Source organism: Mytilus californianus, unplaced genomic scaffold, assembly GCF_021869535.1.
Source record: "Mytilus californianus isolate M0D057914Y unplaced genomic scaffold, xbMytCali1.0.p SCAF_3, whole genome shotgun sequence".
Lineage (NCBI taxonomy): Eukaryota > Metazoa > Mollusca > Bivalvia > Mytilida > Mytilidae > Mytilus > Mytilus californianus.
The window spans coordinates 80,743,690-80,763,312 of NW_026262679.1; the positions used below are offsets into that span (position 1 = coordinate 80,743,690).

General features: G+C 30.3%; 1 protein-coding gene across 12 annotated transcripts in view; it reads left to right on the forward strand.

The window, feature by feature from the left end:
• Positions 1-16,379, forward strand: part of LOC127735151 (rho guanine nucleotide exchange factor 28-like) — a 169,248-nt gene extending 152,869 nt beyond the window's left edge. For all 12 annotated transcript variants that reach the window (XM_052245235.1, XM_052245240.1, XM_052245244.1 and 9 more), the window contains 13 exons: positions 475-723; positions 1,006-1,091; positions 1,643-1,841; positions 2,577-2,654; positions 3,060-3,169; positions 3,585-3,651; positions 4,016-4,195; positions 4,642-4,784; positions 9,012-9,179; positions 10,945-11,094; positions 11,756-11,872; positions 12,345-13,117; positions 13,663-16,379. In XM_052245235.1, coding sequence (XP_052101195.1) covers positions 475-723; positions 1,006-1,091; positions 1,643-1,841; positions 2,577-2,654; positions 3,060-3,169; positions 3,585-3,651; positions 4,016-4,195; positions 4,642-4,784; positions 9,012-9,179; positions 10,945-11,094; positions 11,756-11,872; positions 12,345-13,109 — 2,312 coding nt within the window. In that variant the 3' untranslated portion in view covers positions 13,110-13,117; positions 13,663-16,379. The remainder of the gene's footprint in view (positions 1-474; positions 724-1,005; positions 1,092-1,642; positions 1,842-2,576; positions 2,655-3,059; positions 3,170-3,584; positions 3,652-4,015; positions 4,196-4,641; positions 4,785-9,011; positions 9,180-10,944; positions 11,095-11,755; positions 11,873-12,344; positions 13,118-13,662) is intronic.
• The last annotated feature ends 3,244 nt before the right edge of the window (positions 16,380-19,623 follow it).

Here is a 19,623-nt window from a genome sequence, read left to right on the forward strand (position 1 = left end):
TACTTGTGAAATAGATTTTTTGGTACTAAATGTATCTCTAGACTAGGGTTTCCAGTAGGGTACACCCCTTAGGTCACAAGGTAACATTTAGAAATTTCTTCAGGTCACTAGGTTACTTTTAAGCAATTAAAACATTTAAATAAAACGGTTTTGAACATTTTTAAAGGTCCCAGGTTCTTTTAAATGATGTCAGACCGCAAGGTTGCCTGCCAAACCCCCCTATGGTCACAGGTCGTATGTGATCATGTTGGACCACAAATGAAGTGAAATTGTTCTTTTGAAATTATAAGTTTTCCAATATTGGTAATATTCAAATCAAAAGAAAATTTCAGTCATTTTTTTTTTCAATGTGATTATTCAGAGATGTTCACTTGCGTTTTTTAAAATCTTTTTTTGGAGAAAGAATAATTGTTGTTTTTAATATTTTTTGTTTAATTTTGCATTCTTATTTACATTTTGTAATATTTTTTTCAGATAAGAAAGACCGAGAGAATTTAAGTAAAGCATTACAATTAAGTAAAGAGTTACTTCAAGGAATCGATGAACATGTTGATGCATATGAATTAAAACGAAGACTTTCAGAAATTTACCAGAAACTGGATTCAAAGTCCTTTGCAACATACAAAAACAGAAAATTTAAGAGATCAGATATATATTCGAACAATAGAAGTTTAGTGTATGATGGTCAGGTCCACATGAGAAGTGCTAGAGGAAAACATACAGGTAAGGCAAAGGGAGGCAATTTAGAATTATCTTCCATTTACTTATAAAAAAAATAAAAATTAATTGAAAGTATGATTCTTGATAATTTGCTTTGGTAGAAACAAAATTACATTGCATCGAGACATGTAACAGGTGAAATATCAATAGTGAAACTCTACCTATGGCTAAAAATTCTTTCTATCAATAGTCATTTTAATTAAGAGATGTAAAATTAAATACATTGTACTTGGTTTTGTCTTTGGTATATGGATGTATTATAATGAAATCACTTTTATTTTGCAGAAGTAATATGTGTAGTTTTAACAGATCTTATATTTTTCCTGCAAGATGTTAATGGAAGATACAATTTTCAATCCCAAGATGACAAGGTATGTTCATAGAAGGATAAGTATGATAATTATTAATCAACCTGTGTAGGTTGCATTTAGAAAACTATTTCTCTTGCAATTCACTTTATTCTAAAAATGGTGAATTATTAAATTGAACCTTTTGTTTCTTAGTTTGAATCAGTTTTCTGCGAAATATAATATATTTTACATAATGGAAAAAAAAAGATATGCTGTTTTGGTTCAAGACATAAAATTCGTTTGTGAACTTGACAAGACTCAAAGCTATAGAAAACCACTTTTATTGCCATTATCTAAAAGTCATTTAGGTCTTGAACTCTGTCCAAAAGCTCACAGAACAATGACCGTAAAACTGGAGTGAGGAGGATCAAAACCTACAATCTTTTTTTGCAGCAGACCGTTATTCTCTTTTTCTCAGTACATTAGAATATAATTGATGATCATGTCTTTCATAATTATATTTGCAATTCCTATAATAATAGATTTGTTTATATATGTTACAATATGTATAATAATCATATATTTTTTTCTGGTGCATAATGTTTCAAATAAACGTAATTTTATTTTTTCAGTCCTGTGTAATACCTCTCTTTGAACTGCTGGTCAGGGAAAAGTGTGACACTAGAGATAGTCGTGGAATATACCTCATAAGTCATAACAAGAAGAATCCTGAGATGTATGAGATAGTGTGTAATACATCAACAGACCGACAGAAATGGATATCTATATTACAGAAAGCTGCCACTAACTGTCCCCCAGATTCTGCTGAAGGTAAAATTTATCTGCCATTTTCTTTATACAAAAATAAGGATGGTATGATTGCCAATGGTACAACTACTAAACTGATTTTAAAATGCAAGATTTAAAAATAAAATTTACAAATTTGACATGAAAGTTTGAGACTTGAGGTTTAAAGCAGGCTTCAGAGCACCTAGGTGGTCTCATGATAGTATGCTTGACAGGTTCAGGATGTTTTGTGATTCATCCTGGCTGGGTCAAGCTAAAGACTTCAAATCTGGTATTTGTAGTTTCTCTACTCTGCACAGAGCATTTAGGAGTAATATCAAAACCTGGTTGGCTAGGATTCAATATACAGTTACATATCTTCCTTTTGACTGTTCCCTTTTGATTAAGCTAGCACATTGAAAATTAAACCGAGTTTAGTATTCAGCGGGTTCATATTCATAAACTGTAAATTTAGAATTTTTTGTGTGCAGTTATTATTGTGATTGTTGAACAAAGTAGTGTAGGAAATGCTGCATACAAATAATTCTAACAAAATTTAAAATGGAAGTTTTTATTTTTTTTTTTTTTTTAACTCATTTCTTATTGCAAATTTCACAATAATGAAAACATGAACTTACAGTATTGACAAGTTATTGTTTGCAATTTTTATGTTATATTTGGTTATAGATATTGAGTATCCATCAAGCTATCAACTAAACAGTAATCACAATTGCAATTTTGAACATAAAATCAAATATAATAATTTATTTATGTTTATAGTTGATGAGGAAGATAGTGTAAGAGAAGAACAAAGAAGATTGACGGAATCAAGGTCAGCTAAGGTCAATGAAATCATTGGTAAGTTTTTTATTATTAGATTATGAAAAAGAAATTTGGAAATTATTTACTGGTAATTTTCTTTATTTAACCAACAATAATTTCTGCTACTATATTCTCTTGCTAAACTGGATTACTTATATTTGTTTAGTTACTTCTCATCATGAATATGCATGAAGTGTTTTTCACTGGAATTTAATACACAACAAAGAACTATTAACAAATACAAAAATGCAAAAGTTTGTTAAAAAAAACTTTTTAAAAAAGATTTTTAAAGATTGTTTCTGCAATTTATGATCACCAGTAGGATTATGAAATGCACTCAACTATGAAATTGTACTTTAAAAGTTGTTTTTTTATTCACAAGAAAAAGCCAGTTTTACTTAAAATCAGGTAATAAAACAGCTGCTTTAATTTCATTTGTAGAACAATTGCATAAAAAAGATTACGAAATAAAGCAGATTTGTGATGACAAAAATAAACTAATGGTAGAACTGTTAGAAATATACAGCTGTAGAGAGGAGAATAGATCTCAGGTAAGTTTCAATAGTACATTATGTGTGTATATCTTACCATTAGGGTCTTTTACAGACCTGAAAATATACCATTACGACAATAGATGAATATTGGTGTCATTTTTTGAATGGTTGTATATTCTATAAAAATGTAACTGTTCTGCTTTGATATTACAAATGGTTTTATAGGGGTGGATTAAGGGGGGTTAAATACAAATTCCTATTTCTCTTGTGATAGATGAAACCTTTTTTTTTAGTGGAATTTTAAAAGACAAAGGTAATAAAATTCCATAGTTAGTACAACTATTAAGCAACTTCTGTGATGTGAATACTGTTATATTATAAGCATACTCAAGTATTTGTTTCTGTGCAGATAATATGCATTTGAAAAAATGACAATGTAAAGCAAATGAAATAGTTGAATTCTTATTTCCAGAGACCTGGTTCAATGGAAGACGAAGGCACTGAACATATGGAAGCACTGCAGGCAGCTCTTCAAGAAGGTAAGCTAGAGTTATCTATCTTTGGTTATTATATTTTATTATATTTATATTATTGTAAAGGGATTTGATTGGCCTTTGTAGAACTATTTCAATACTATATTTTAATTACTTTTAATGAAATAAATTTATTGTATAAATAATATTTATACTTTGATATAAGATTTATTAAAGATCTAAAGTTATCCACCTGTGATTTAAAAATCAAAGACCATTTTTAAAGGTATCTACTACAAACAAACATATCTTTGTTATTGTAACATTTTTGTGGTTTACAGTATTATCAAAATTAAATCAAATTAAAAGTTTGTACTTATTTTCTTAGTTTCAATTACTGCATATTAAAAATTTGTACTTGTTGTCTCAGTTTCAGTGACTGCATCACATTTAACCACAATACTACAAGGAAATAATGGAAATGGTTCTCAGCTAAGTCGTCATGTCAGTAGTGTTGGGGAACATTTCAGTAACTCCTACCAAGTACCACCAGTGCCAAAACGGGCTGAGACATTTGCAGGATTTGATAGTCAGTTTGAGGTGCCAAAAGGTAATTACAACATCTTCTTCACATGTTAAATAGGATTTTTTTTTTTTTTGGAAAAGAATATCTGTTAAAGGTTAATTCATTTGATAGATAGAATATGTTAAATTGATAATCTTTCAAGAATGATTTGTCTGTTTCCATTTCATCTTTAAGTCTTTTGGTTGATTTTTATTGCACATTCATGATTGACAGTTGATATAAATTGTTATGTTTATTTCCTTAAAGAGTTAATGAACCATTTTTAAAACGGTGTTGTTGTATAGGAGCTTCAATGTTGTAAACATTTTGATTGGTCCAGACCTCATTTAAGTTGTTGCTGAGATTGCACACATTACTTTACAGGGATAGAAATTAGGGGGGGATGAAAAGGGGTGCGTATTATACACAAATGCATATGATACACAAGTCGAATATGGTAGCTACATGACACATGGTTTGTTCTTTTACAGCTTTATTACCAAAGAAGAAGCAAATATCAGAGGATCAAGAACTTGAAGGTCAAACTTCAAGTAGTTTACAAAATTTAGATAGGGCAGTAGATAGTGACTCAGAGTTATCTCAACTTGCCGATGTTTCTATGGCATCATATAAGGTAAGTACTATACCAAAAAGATTTAAGAGTGAAAATTGCTTGCAACAGAAATTAGGGACTTATTTATTTAAACTAGCTGTTTTATCCATGACATTAGAAATATTAGTACCATTTCAACCTGATTTTGAAAATAGGTTTATTCCAATTTAAGATATGCAAGTAATAAAGTACTATGAGCCGATTATTAGATGAACATCAGTGTTCCAGCTAGCATGAAATGGAGGGGCGCCGCGCCCCGCCCCCGAAATTTTGCGCCCCTCTGCCTTTTTTAAGCGCCCCTCTGTGCCCTTTTGAAAAAAGTTTTAAAAAACAATCTTTTTTCCTCATATCGTCGCCATTTTGTTGAGTTCTTTATACACACACTTCATAAAGACAACAGATCAAAATTGTTGACACTTGTTACCTGTATATAATCACCTATTTGATTAGAGTCAATTACTTAATCAGGTGAAATTTACGACCCTGTCTAATCCCTTTGCCCGGAAGTACCAAACATCCAAGTTAAATGAATTGTTTTTTAACACCTGACGATGCAAAATAGAATTTATAAAATAAATGTGAACGATGTCCATTTCTATTGTATTTGTTATTTATAAAATAACGTTCGTTAAAAAAGAATCATTCCAATAGTATATTGTAAATCGTCAACACGCAAAATGCCGACGAAAAAAGAAAAATTGACCAACTCGAAAATGACAAGAAGAAAATATCAAAGACTTGCCAGTCTATTACATCTTTTTTCAAGAATAATGACCATCAAAGGTAAAAAAATAATTTAATTCTTTACTTTTATGAAAAATCGAGAAGAAGAAAGGTTTCTATCAGATATCGCAATTGTTCTTCTATTGTAAATTCCGCCGATTACGGAGCACTCGAAAGTCCGATTTTTATATCATTTTTCTTAAATTGAAATCCGTTTTGACTAACTTTAATATTGATATTATTAGATACGCTCAACATGAAATATACGGAGATGCTTGTTGAATTGATAATAAACTTTCAAAGTTGAATTAATTTATTATTGTGCCGATTACGGAGCTCTCGAAAGTCCAATTTTTGTATCAATTTTCTTATTGAAATCCGTTTTGACAAACTTATTGATATTATTAGATACGCTCAACATGAAATATACGGAGATGCTTGTTAAATTGATAATAAACTTTCAAAGTTGAATTAACAAACTTATTTGTTGAATTAATCTATTTCTCAAGATCGAAATAAAGACAATTGTCTCATTGGCACTCTTATTTAAATTCACAACCAAACCTACACAATTTTCAATGTATGTAATAGTATAGAGTATTTAACTTAGCTACATGCTTGCTAAAAATATGTCATTATGTGGTAATATTAAGTATTTGATTTTTTTCAGTGAGAACGCGCTAAAGTGCCCTTTTTTAAAAACGCGCCCCTCTGATTTCAAATCCTAGCTGGAACACTGAACATGAATCACACTACCTCATTAAAGAGAAGAAAGAGGTTCTCAATCCTTGAATTCAAATCATCTGACATTTTTTTTTTTTTCATCCTATCTGATTTTTTAGCATCCTTCATTTCTGAGTTAGATTGAATTATTGGCTTTTATGTTGGAAAGCTTACCATCTTTTATCTTGTGTTGAAGAGTCATTAACACTTTTAAAAACTACTGTCAAGGATTAAGGGTGCCTTTTGTACCAAAATTGGACAGACTATTTTCTTTTAACACTGCTCAAAATTCTATGATCCCTGAAGGTATAAAACCACTAATTTATAGCCCCATTGCTTTCTATGTTAAATTCTGCAATTTCAAGCATAAATGGCTACTTTACCTTAAGTTCAAATAAAGTGGCAGTTATTTCATGTCAAAACTGTACCTTATGCTGACTTGTGCTGAAAAAATCAACATACCTTTAATTGCATATTAGAGCGTACTGGTTCCCGGAAGTTTGATAGTACAAAAACAGGAACTTCTGATCTGAACAACAGGCCAAATGAGCCCTCCTATTAAAATTTCCTATACTTCTTTATTATTCAAATAAAACTTTCAACAAGGGTTCTACAGTGACCCCAAGTACCCAAGCTTTCATTTGATACTAAAACTACCCAAATATTCCCACTATTGACAAAGATACAGCTATGCGTAGGAACTATTTTGTTTAAAATATGTACTACTTTCTTGTATGTTCTTTCCGACCGGGCCTGAATTAGTGGTTCTATACCTATAACAGCACCAAACTTGTAATATTGACTTCTGCTTGACTTAATTTCCTTCTATGATCTATTTCTAGCATAGAAAAACACATAAAGCTTTTGTCAAAACACTATATCACTGAATTCAAGCTCAAATTGGACTGGTAGTAACATATGCGTTAAACAAAGAAAACTACATATGGATACTAATAGTGACAGATATGACACTTTTTCAATTTTTACCAGTTCTGATTTGTTAATATCTACTCAAATAACAGTGTTCTTATCTATATGTCTTATTTTTATCAGAGATTCAACCTTGAATATAAATATAGTGGTCCAAACATAAAATATAATTGATAATTTTGTCCCCCCTTTTTTCTACATGTTGGAAAAGGAGAGTGATTAGGTAAAAAAACCATACTTTTATGTATAAACATGGATCAACAAAGCAATTTATGTATCTCCAAGCTAGACAACTTGCTAAACTGGTTATAAAATGCATTTCAAGTGAGATTTTGGAATTCCTATATAAGTATACACCAATTTTCCTTGAAATAAATAATTCACCAAGAAACACAATGAAACATGAACACTCACTAGATAATTTGACCAAAAACAATATTTATACTATAAACTAGTCATGATATACAAGTTTCATTGGTTTCAGTGTTAGATAATCCAAAAATTTAAATTTCAGGTAAAATCTTAACTGTGTGCATGCTAAATGACCAAAAAAGGCTAAAATACTTTATTGTAGCAATTTGAGGGTTGTAATTTGACACTAACATAATTAATACATAAAAAAAATAATGTAACATGATTTCTGACAACAAATGTGACCAATTTTCACTGTAAAGGGTATGATTTCTAAAAATAGAATTTCACATGCCTGTCAGTAATAGGTATAAAACCACTAATTTATAGCCCCATTGCTTTCTATGTTAAATTCTGCAATTTCAAGCATAAATGGCTACTTTACCTTAAGTTCAAATAAAGTGGCAGTTATTTCATGTCAAAACTGTACCTTATGCTGACTTGTGCTGAAAAAATCAACATACCTTTAATTGCATATTAGAGCGTACTGGTTCCCGGAAGTTTGATAGTACAAAAACAGGAACTTCTGATCTGAACAACAGGCCAAATGAGCCCTCCTATTAAAATTTCCTATACTTCTTTATTATTCAAATAAAACTTTCAACAAGGGTTCTACAGTGACCCCAAGTACCCAAGCTTTCATTTGATACTAAAACTACCCAAATATTCCCACTATTGACAAAGATACAGCTATGCGTAGGAACTATTTTGTTTAAAATATGTACTACTTTCTTGTATGTTCTTTCCGACCGGGCCTGAATTAGTGGTTCTATACCTGAAAAGAATATCATGAAGAAAATTTTTTTTAATCGAAAAGATTAAAGAAAAGGGATGTATTGTACTTCTTCATTGCTGAACTCTTTAACCGCCTGTAGCTCTTTGTTGTTGGCATTGACAACCAAAATAGAAAATTTTACAATCTCACCAGTGTAAAGTTATAAATAATAGATTATATACAACATTTTCTGAAAAAGATCCAAGGAAACAGTGTTATTAATGAAATTACAGACGAATGTGTTTTAAAAAGTAAACAGACTATATCTCTGACATAATCTTCAATCTTCAAGGTGTGTGCTAGTATTGCTAGATAAGATACACTATTCTATCAATGCAGTGAATTTAATATCATGAGTCATATAAACAAACATTCTTTTTTTTTGCAATATCAGCAGAATTTAAGAGAATTATTCTTATCTGAAGTATGATTCTAGTAGATATATTTTTATAGTATTTTTATCAAAAACAATGGTATTTAGCCACTGACACGCATAGTTTAGCCTTTACATGTTTTATATAACAATAAAGTATTTTAGGATAAGCACTTCAGACATTGATATCAAATCACTTCAAAGCATTTTGACTTTGTAAGAAGGTCAATTTTACATTATTTTCTCATTTGATAAAGCAAGGTTTGGATACACATCTAAATAAATATTCAAATTATTCTGTTTCCGTTCACAGCAAATTGAACATGATGACTCTATGGACAGTAGTAAAGTGTATGATAGATACAGTAGTGATAATGGTTCCTATGGTGATATGTCTGGTTCCTCTACATATTCAATGTGGGTGTCAGGCGACCATGTCCATTCAATAGCCCAGCTCTCAAGATCTCTTCAAAGCATTGTAGTAAGTTTGGTGATTCTCTTAACATATAGATATTTTTTCTCAACTTTTTAAAGGAGAGTGCAATGAGATTGTGAACACTGTAAGGCTCTCTTTGAACAAATGAATAAAAGTAGAAAAGATATCAGAAATTTGTCATAACATGGTATTCTGTTATGATTGTGTGTATATTGACAATTATTTAGGTACAAATTCTAACATTAGACTGTTGAATATATTACATATATTGCTTCACAAAAAAAAACAAGGTATCCATGATGATGTTCTGGACTTTTCAACATTTTTTTTTAAAATGGGGACTCTGCAGCCTACCATCTAAGTTTATTCATCATTCTTTACAAAAGTTTAAATAATTATCTGAATTAAAAAAAAATTCCAACTTTTAAATGACTAGAAGTCTCATGCTGAATTTAGGGTGGTATATTGATTTTATTTGTTTATTTATTAGTCAGTTGACAATCTGGTAAAAGTTCTTTACAAGAACTGTCATGACAATTGGAAAAAATGAAATCTATGAGGTTGATTTCTGTTTGATAAGGTTGAGTTGGTCAATTTTATGATGTTTTTGTTTGACGATGCAAAAGAATGTCAAAAGAATGTCGTGTTTCAAATTGACATGTATAGGTTTCCATTTGTACTTTTAGAGCAAAGTGCAATGGCCAATCAGTGCAAATTATTACAAGCTTATTGTATTACTGTTTTGACGAGATTGTATCTTTCTGGGTCTCTCCTGTGCAAATCAATTGCTTTAAAATATGACTGACATGCTTGCCTGATAACATTGAATATTCAACCAGGTAATACCTGATCTGATTGATGTTAAATTAACATGGACAGTTTTCATTCACAAATACGGTGTATTGCTTATTTTATTACGTAACTTTAAAGCATATCAATTTAATCAAGGTTAAGTTGTCAATGTAAATTAGACGAGTGAAAATTATTGTTATTTTCTCGTAAAATTTCAAGTATGACTAAGTTTTCAAATTTCGAATTTTTTCGTCCCTAAGTAACACATAAATTATAAATATATGAGAAATGGAAACCACAATTGAATGAAAATGACATTTATTCATCCGAAATGATTAGAATTATGAAAGATAGATGCACATGGTACATAAATCTAACTTTATCAGATAGATTTCATACCCAGTAAATTACATAATCTGATATTTTCGTGTCAAAACGTGAGAAGTGCACCAACATAAATTAGTACAAGGATACCTTTAAGACACAGTAATAATTATTATGATCTTGTTCAGAATGAAGGCTCAATGTGAAAAAGAAGATTTTATCAATTTTATCTTGATTTTGAATCTTTTAAAAGTATATTAAAATCTTGTCAGTTAATAGATAAAGTGTCTTTCAAGTCCCATATCAATTAACCCAGAAAACATTATTTATAGACATACATTTGAAGTTGATAGTAAACTATGAACTAATGTCATGTCCATTCGTGTTCCTAAAGTACATTTGTAACTTATATTGCATTTTGCTAGGTCATTTTATCAGACTTTTGTTTGGTCATTTTAACCCATTTGTTCAGAACCATGTGTACTATTGTCATGAATAATAATAATTATTGAAGTACAGAGATATTTCTTTTAAATATTATTTTACCAAGTCAATACAAGCAATATTAGAAAAAAATGAGTTGAATACAGTTTATTTTTTTTTTTAGATACATCTAATTATTTCATTCCCAAGTTATTTTAAAAGATAATTGACAGAGTGCAGTAGAAATCATCTATTTATTTTTATTTTTTAGCATTTGACAGAAAAACAAGTAACAGCAGTAGAGAGTCTAAGGGCACAACTGGCTGAGGCAAACGAAAAAATCAATAATTTATCAGCGGAGGTTCACGATAGGAAAGGAGGGTTGAGACATAATCAATTAGAGGAACTTCGTAACTTACAGGTGTGTAAACTTTGTTTGATGATGCTAATCTTCAATCAAGGCATAAGGGAAAAATGCTGGTTCCTGGACTGCATATTTTTTATAGAAATTTATTCAGTCTTTCGTTGTTCAATTTCAAATTCTCAAATGTTTTTTATAAACTGTCTTTTTTTTTTAAAGATTTCTACATAAAATTTGTAAGTTAACTGATCCTAAGCAAAGTCTACAAGTATCCACATTAACAACTGTTTTCTCATAGTTTAATCTTTTCGTTCCATTTAAACACTATTTTTGTTGTCGCAGACCTCGTTCCTTAGAGGCAAAGTTTTATCTTTTCACAAGTAATCTCTAAAAAATAAATGTTTTAAGTCTTTTTAAGAATTACATAATGAATCAATTAGTTCTTACTGTTTAAAGCTAACAGTGATGTATGGACATCACTTGTGGTTGATATTGTAATTGAACATGGGTATAAAGTTGTCACTTTCATATGCTCAGGTATATGTACTTGAAATAGGTCAGATGTCCATATTTTTTTTATGAATATGATTTAAAATGTTGCATTGTCGAGCACTCGGGGACAGCAAACAAACAGTACAAATAAATATCTGGAAGTTATCAATGGGCCTTCAAAAATAATCTTTTATACAGTGATTGATATTTATAATTTATTTCACTTCAGGAAGAGGTAAGGAGAGACAGACAGAAACTGGAGAAAGAAAAGGAAAGAGAAAGAATGGTGATAGAACATGAAAGAACAATTCTTGAGGAAGAGAGGAAAGAACTAGACAAAAAAGAAGTAAGTTTTAGTTATTATTACAAAATTAGAGATTAATGAAATGATGATTGTTTTTAATTTTTAGAAAAGGTAAGTATTTGTTAATTTATTTTATATTTAGAAAAGGGAAATATTTGTTAATTTATTTTATATTTATATAAAAACAACTTGGCACCAGTCCTATAACGCTGCATTAATGGTGATATTTTTGGATTTTTGAATAAATAAAGTTCTAAGTAGATCAAGCAAAATGCTAACATTTTCTTTCAAACCAAGGTTATTGAAAATGCAGATATTTTTGCATGCATTTATTATTACGATTGTTGAAAAATCTTTTAAAAATCTGAGATAGATTATTGTGATTTCAGGAAATGCTGCATACAAATAATTCTACGAGTTTTTATTTTTGTGAAACTTGTCACCTCGCAATTTCCACAATATTTAAAGCATCCCAAAATATTTGTTCTTGAATGAATCCATCTTATACTTACAGTCTGAACTTCAAAATCATAGAGAAGACTTGAAGAGAAAAAAAGAAATGTTACAACGGCAGCAAGACTTGTGGGAGGAAGCTCATCAACAGAGTCTATCTAAAATAAGTAGTTCCCCTGGAATGACAAATAATGACATAGAAACTCGACCTGATAAGGGTCGAAGTTCACCTGCAAATGTAGAAAGTAATAATTCTCATCGAAGATCAGCCTCAGCAGACTTTTGTCAATTGATTGAAAATGACATGGAAAACTTACGACAAGGACATTTAAAGACGAGTAGACGTGGAACAGATGTTTCAAGATCAGACTCAAGAGCATCTATTCCTAATTCTAGTTTTACATCAAATAAAATGAACTTGCCTATTCATTTAATTAGTGCTAAGAATGAACAAAAAGTGAACCCCATTAATCCACAGCAGATTCCAACAAAATTATCAGGACAAAATTCAGCGTCGTCTTTATCACATAAACTGCCATTTAAACTGGCAAGTAGTAATAGTGCTAGTTCCCTGCCTACACAAGGATCCAGTAGTCAATTACCGACAAACGCCAGTAGTTCTAGTCTGAACCAAAAATCTTATACCTCAAATCGGGCAAATACAAAACTACCAGGACCTTCACAGTTGATGGGTGTGATGAAACTGGCTCAGCCTGGTGGCGCCAAAGGAAAATCTCCGGTTTCTAATGTTTCATCAGATGGTAAACAAGGATCTCCCAAACAAGACCAAAAAGGAAATAAATCAGATGGAGTCATATATTTTTAACATGAATAGTAAGTATAAATTAAAAGCATGCCACTAGACGTGAAGCAAGTCACAATCACTTATATTTATTAGCTGTCTTTGTTGTTGTAGGAAAGAAGTTCCGTCATGTTTAATTTCATTTTCTTAGAGATTTCACAAACGAAAATTCTTTTAACATAAATCTTAATTGAACCTGTATATTACATATATATTTTATTGTTTTTGTATTGCCTGCTTCGAATGTCACAGAATGTGATACATACATAGGTAATCAATGTTAATTTTTCATGGTTTGGAGGTTTATCAGATATGCTGGTAGGGTTCATATGACCTTGACCTCAATTTCATGGTTCATTGGTCAATGTTCAGATTTTTTGTGGTTTTGTCAGTCTATCCGATCTGATAAGCAATAGGTTAAGGAAAATTGCACACTAGCTTTTGACTACATTCTACAAGGAATATTATGTTGCTATACAATAAATGCTTTTGTTTTTAGGGATAGACATTTTTTAACAATCTCTTAAATTTAAATGGATGCTATTGTTTAATGTTGTTTTTTTTTATCTATTTTCAGAGAGGGTTGGAATAGCATAGGAAACAGGGATGCAGAGCAGTTTAACTGACTCATGTTAGATATGAATTGACTTGTTGAGGAACATGTGATATTAGACATAACTATATTAAGTTATGTCAGACCCAAATGTGACTTTAAAGTCTGCTTACCAATTATTGAGTGTAGTAGCAGACGACAGAATATGTTAATCTCAAACTTAAATCATGCTGGACATGATTTTGCTGTTTGTGTTCACTGATATAGACTATGAACAGCATTTATTTTACATCATTGTGATAATTTTATCATGTAACCATAGTAACCATCTAAGGGAGGTAATGTAGAGGTTTTATGTGCCATATATATTTTCAATTTTGTTTCAAAAATGAAAAAGTTTGTTTTGTTTTTTTAAGTAAGCAACTTTTCATCAGTAGAATTGTAAAAATATGTTAAAATTATAAAAAGTTTTCTTGTCTGTACTTCAAACATCATATTGTACGAGCTAGATGTTTGTAATTGTAGAATTTAATTGTGTAAATTTTCAGTTTACTAATTTGGATTTTTATTTTTATAATCACAATTAGAAGTTTTTTCTTGGAATAAAATGGGATAAAAATAAATAAAACTATATTTTGAGAAAAAAAATTAGTTTCACAAATATATATATATATATTTTGATGGGTCTATGAAAATATGAGTTTTTAGAAAAATAGAAGAATGAAAGGGATTTTTTTAAGAATGAAAAGTCAATTTTTGAAATTATGTTAGGTACATGTTTAATATAGGATTGTTGATTTTTTTTATAAACACTTTGTAGCAACTGGTTTGCACAATGTTTTATTATAAGTACATTAGGTGTTTAACTGAAATGAAGCCGGAATAAAGCACTGAATTTTCAAATGTGAATTTTCTAAATCTCATGTAAAAATAAATCTAATTAAACAAGGTTATACAATTTCCCAGTATGCATTTTGATGACAATTTGACAGCCTTTATGACTAATTTTATGATATAGCAGAACAAATAACAAATCGGAAACATCAGAACATATTCATATACAGATATGTTTATAAAGTCAGGTGATAACTGATAAAAAATTGGGTTAATTCCAGATTTGACATTCCTACATATGAAGTAAAAAATTGTTTTTATGGTTTTGTTTTTATAGAAATTTTGGATGTGCAGCAGTGTTTTTTGTTTTGAATAGTAGATTTTTGATACATTTAATTTCAGTGTTGATTGTTAATATAAAAGTGCTAATTCACTAAATGTTGTTGCAGGAATTAATCAAATCTAATTGAATGATTTGTTCTCGGGTACTACTTTTCATAAACATTCCATTTTCCATGTTTTTGCTCTCATTTATCATATTTTTAATGGGTACATATGAAATTAAATTTGGAATTAAGAAAATAACAAAAAACATACTTTTCATTATTTTCCGTTAAACTAAAACAAATAATTTATGATCTTTGGTTTTTTTTTTTATTGTATGGTACCCGAGAATTAGCCAATACAAAACCAGATTTGAAAAATCAATTGTTGCAAGAAAAAAAAATCATAAGGCAAAATAACCTCTTAAGTAGACGAGGATTGGATTTAAGTTCCAGGGATTGAATCATGTTTCTGATTTTCTATGTACATTGTAGAACAGACATTATTTTTTCTTCAAAAAATGGCCAAAAATATTATAGGAATCATGAGAAAGTGTATATGCTAGACTGAAGTGTACAAAGTATCAGGGATAACATTTCATTTGTAGGTCAATATTTGTATAAAATTGTATATTTTTGATAGATCAGTGTCTTCTCCAAACATCCATGAAAGATGCTTGACATCAAATATAGTATACTGATACAGTGCAATGTAGAAAGGCTTATTTATTACCAAACTTTACATGTATGTAAATACTCAAAACTACCAGAAGTAATTCACTATTTCAGAATTTAATGCATTCTGGGTAAAATTTTCAAAAACATACACCAAAACATTGTGATTGGCTAACAACGTTGTAAACAATGAAAATTCAACCAATGATATGATGCTATTTTCATTTTGGGATACAAACAATGGAATTACCCATGATCCTTTAGATTCTGAATTGACTAATTGTTCACGGAGACAAAGAAATTCCTCTTCTGTAAACAAGATTAGATTGTTTAACATTTGAGATAGAAGAGCAATGCAATTTGCTAAACTGAAAAATTAGGCAGAACATCAAGAGAGAATTTTTCGAAATTTTTTTAAACATATTGTTTAGTATTATTTAGTCTGACTTACTAATGAGAGAATTATAATTGAAAAGTATATCAGTTAAATAATATGACTTATGTGTTAATATTTTTTTTTATAGTAAAAATGTTCATATCATCTAAGTTAATAGATATTACTTAATTTATTACCATAGCAATAAAAGCATTATTGTTTATTATTTATTGATTTAGGATTATTACGAAATAGTCCGAGTAATTATATGAGTAATTTGTATTTTCGAATAAGAGCAATTTATGGATTTGCTTTAATTGTTTGGTGTCAATCACTAAATATGGACTTGTAAAACTGAATGTCCGGATCTAATCTATTTTGATTGTTAATGGTGTAAATACCTGATATTAACCACTTTCGTGACCCTAATTTCAGGGTTGATTAATTAACATTGTTATTTTCCCATGATAACTTTATACATTTTATTATTAAATGATTAAAAATATTGGTTTTTAGTAAAGGTGAAGAAACAACTGTGTCTTATTTGTTCTTTGTTGAAATGATTCATACACTTACAATTCATACACTTACAATTCATACTCTTGATTCATACACTTATGATTCATACACTTACAATTCATACTCTTAATTCATACACTTATGATTCATACACTTATGATTCATACACTTACAATTCATACTCTTAATTCATACACTTACATTTCATACACTTACAATTTATACACTTACAATTCATACTCTTGATTCATACACTTACAATTCATACACTTACAATTCATACTCTTACAATTCATACTCTTAAAATTCATACACTTACAATTCATACTCTTGATTCATCAGACTTCTTAATTTATAAACGAGGTATATAGAACCATCAAATGCTTACCAATAACATCAGAGCTTCTTGTCCAAAACAGTTTAAAAAAATACTGAACTCCAAGGTAAATTCAAAAAGGGGAGAATCCATAAAAACTGACAAAATCTAACGTAAGACATAACAACCAACAGAACAATGGAAAACAGCTTGTCATATTCCTGACTTGGTATAGGCAATTTTTTTAAGAAGATGGCGGGTTAAACCTGGTTTTACAGCTAGCTAAACTTCCCTCTTGTATGACAGTTGTTTATAGTCTGTAATATTGACAAAATTTGGTGAGCAACCCCAACAAATAAAATTGGTGAAAATGAAATTTACTTCTAAGTCCACCCACAAAGAGACTTTGTAGGATTGCCAATGAGAGACTATCCACCAAAGGCGAAGGATGCCAAGTACTACAGGTCATTATACAGCCTTTAATATTGAGAAAACACATAATATCATATAGTAAGCTATAAACTGACAAGCATAACAAAATGTGAAACAATTCAAAAGAGAAAATTAAGCCTGATTTGAGATGATAACAGTTCGTCATCAATTATTCCTATCATCATTTGAGGAGACAGTTCACAAATTTGACCAGTATATAATGTTATTGGTGAACAGTTGGTGATGGACTGACATATTCTTAACTTGGTGCAATCACTTTGCAGATAAAAGCTTTTGGTTGAACTCAAGTTTAGACCTCTAACATGTGTGACAATTTTAATTCATATTTCCAGTTGGAGATGATAGTGTATTTATATATTCCACATACAAACACATTCTTCTCATCAAGAGATATAAATGTTATGTCCAGAGAGCATACCATACTTTTGCGCATTTCTAATCTTACATGACATTTATGTTACTGAGTACTTATACTGTATTTGATCTTGTGTTCCTAATCTAACATTGATTGATTGGTGTTTAACGCCACTTTCAGCACTATTATGTATTTCATGGTGGTCAGTTTTTATTGGTAGAGGAAGCCAGAGTGCCTGGAGAGAACCACAGACCTTTGGTAGGAAAATTATCAATCCTGGTCAATTAATATTTGAGTTGAACACACCTGCCATGTTTGTGATTCGAACTCAAAGGCTAGTGAACTACTTGAACCACTCTGCCACCTAGACCCCCCTAATCTAACAAAATGCATATGTAACTGTATTTATACGGACTTTAATCTAACATTCCTAGTATAACAGAATGTAGATGCCATATATATGTCTCTGTGTATTAATATGTTCCACATTGTCAAAAGATACTACTTTGCAGGAGTTGCTTTAAGGGATCTTGAGTGCAGAGATCCTGAATAATATTTTTATATATTCAGTATTCACAAATATAATGTATTTTATATCCTCAATTGGACAGAATGTGACCATGATTGTATACATTCAACACATACAAACTGCTTCTTTGGGAGAAGTTCGTTGAAAAAGTACACTTAGTATTTAACAGTATCTCACAATACACATAAATAACAGGCCTGATTTGAACACTTGATGAACAACATTAAAACTAGAAAATAACCACAAAAAAAGTCATTAAAGAATTGGCCATTTCCAACGTTATACAGAAGCTACTAGTGCAATACCAAACATTGCATTGAATGGCAGTCAAAACTTTGTATTAAATGACATGGAAAACAATATCTTCATAGGCAGAGCCAAGCAATTGGTTATAGGACAGTACAGTAAAATATAGCTTGAATGGCAGGGCAAGTAATGAACACAGTACGTTGAAGGAAAGACTGAAAAGTGCAATAAATGGCGGACAAAAACAATAAAGCAAGGAATGACAAAGCGAAAAGTACTTTGAGTTGCACAGAAAAAATATGGCCTACCAAACCGCCCAGTGAAAGCAGAGATTGTATTATATGTCTCTGGTGAAAGGCAGATAAAATAGAACTTTGAATGATATATTGAATGACAAAGTAAACACAAGTGCATTAAATGACAAGAAAAAAGTAATGCTTTGAATCGAAGAAGACACTATTCTTTTAATGGTTAAAGGGAAAGAAAATAATGCACTAGATGGCATAAGATAATCTGAATTGTATGCAGACCTAACACTGACGAGTCTGACAGCACAAACATTTCATTACAAAGCAGACCAAGGGCAAACATTTCCTTTATTTCTATGTTTAACAAAGCATAAACAGAGCAATGCACATTGAATGCTAGATCTTATGGACTGATTGTTTAACAAACAGAAAAACTGAACTGCAGAGCAAAGGGCAGATTGAAGATCTGACCAATGAACACAGAGCATAAAACGAACAATTATAGAAAATGCTATGTAGTATTTATTGGAATGATACAACAGTTATTGGAATAGAATAGTACACAAAAATGTATTTAAAGAAAAAAGTAAAATAGCCAAAAAATACCTAACTCCAAGGAAAATTCAAATCGGAAATTCCCTTATCAAATGGCAAAATCAAAAGCTCAAACAAATCAAACGAATGGAAAACAACCGTGTCATATTCCTGACTTGGTACAGGCATTTCCTTATGTAGAAAGTGATCGATGGTTTTATAGCTAGCTAAACCTGTCACTTGTATGACAGTCGCATAAAATTCCAGAAAGAACAGAGTACACAGCTTATTGAATGCTGAAGTAAACAATGCATTGGATTGCAAACAGGTTAATTTTGCCAGGTGGCTATCAGAAGTGAATGGCATTCTGATTGGAACTACCTGTCCCTCCTCTTAAAGCACATTTAATCTTTACTGTGTTGAATGACAGTTTATGGCTTCATGATAACCCCAAAAACAATACTATGATATACTATTATAGTTAATTCAATAATAGCTGCAGATATCAAGACCGAAAAAAATCTATAAATAAATTAAGTTTGATTTTCTATGAATCTACCACCAAATGGTGCGTTTA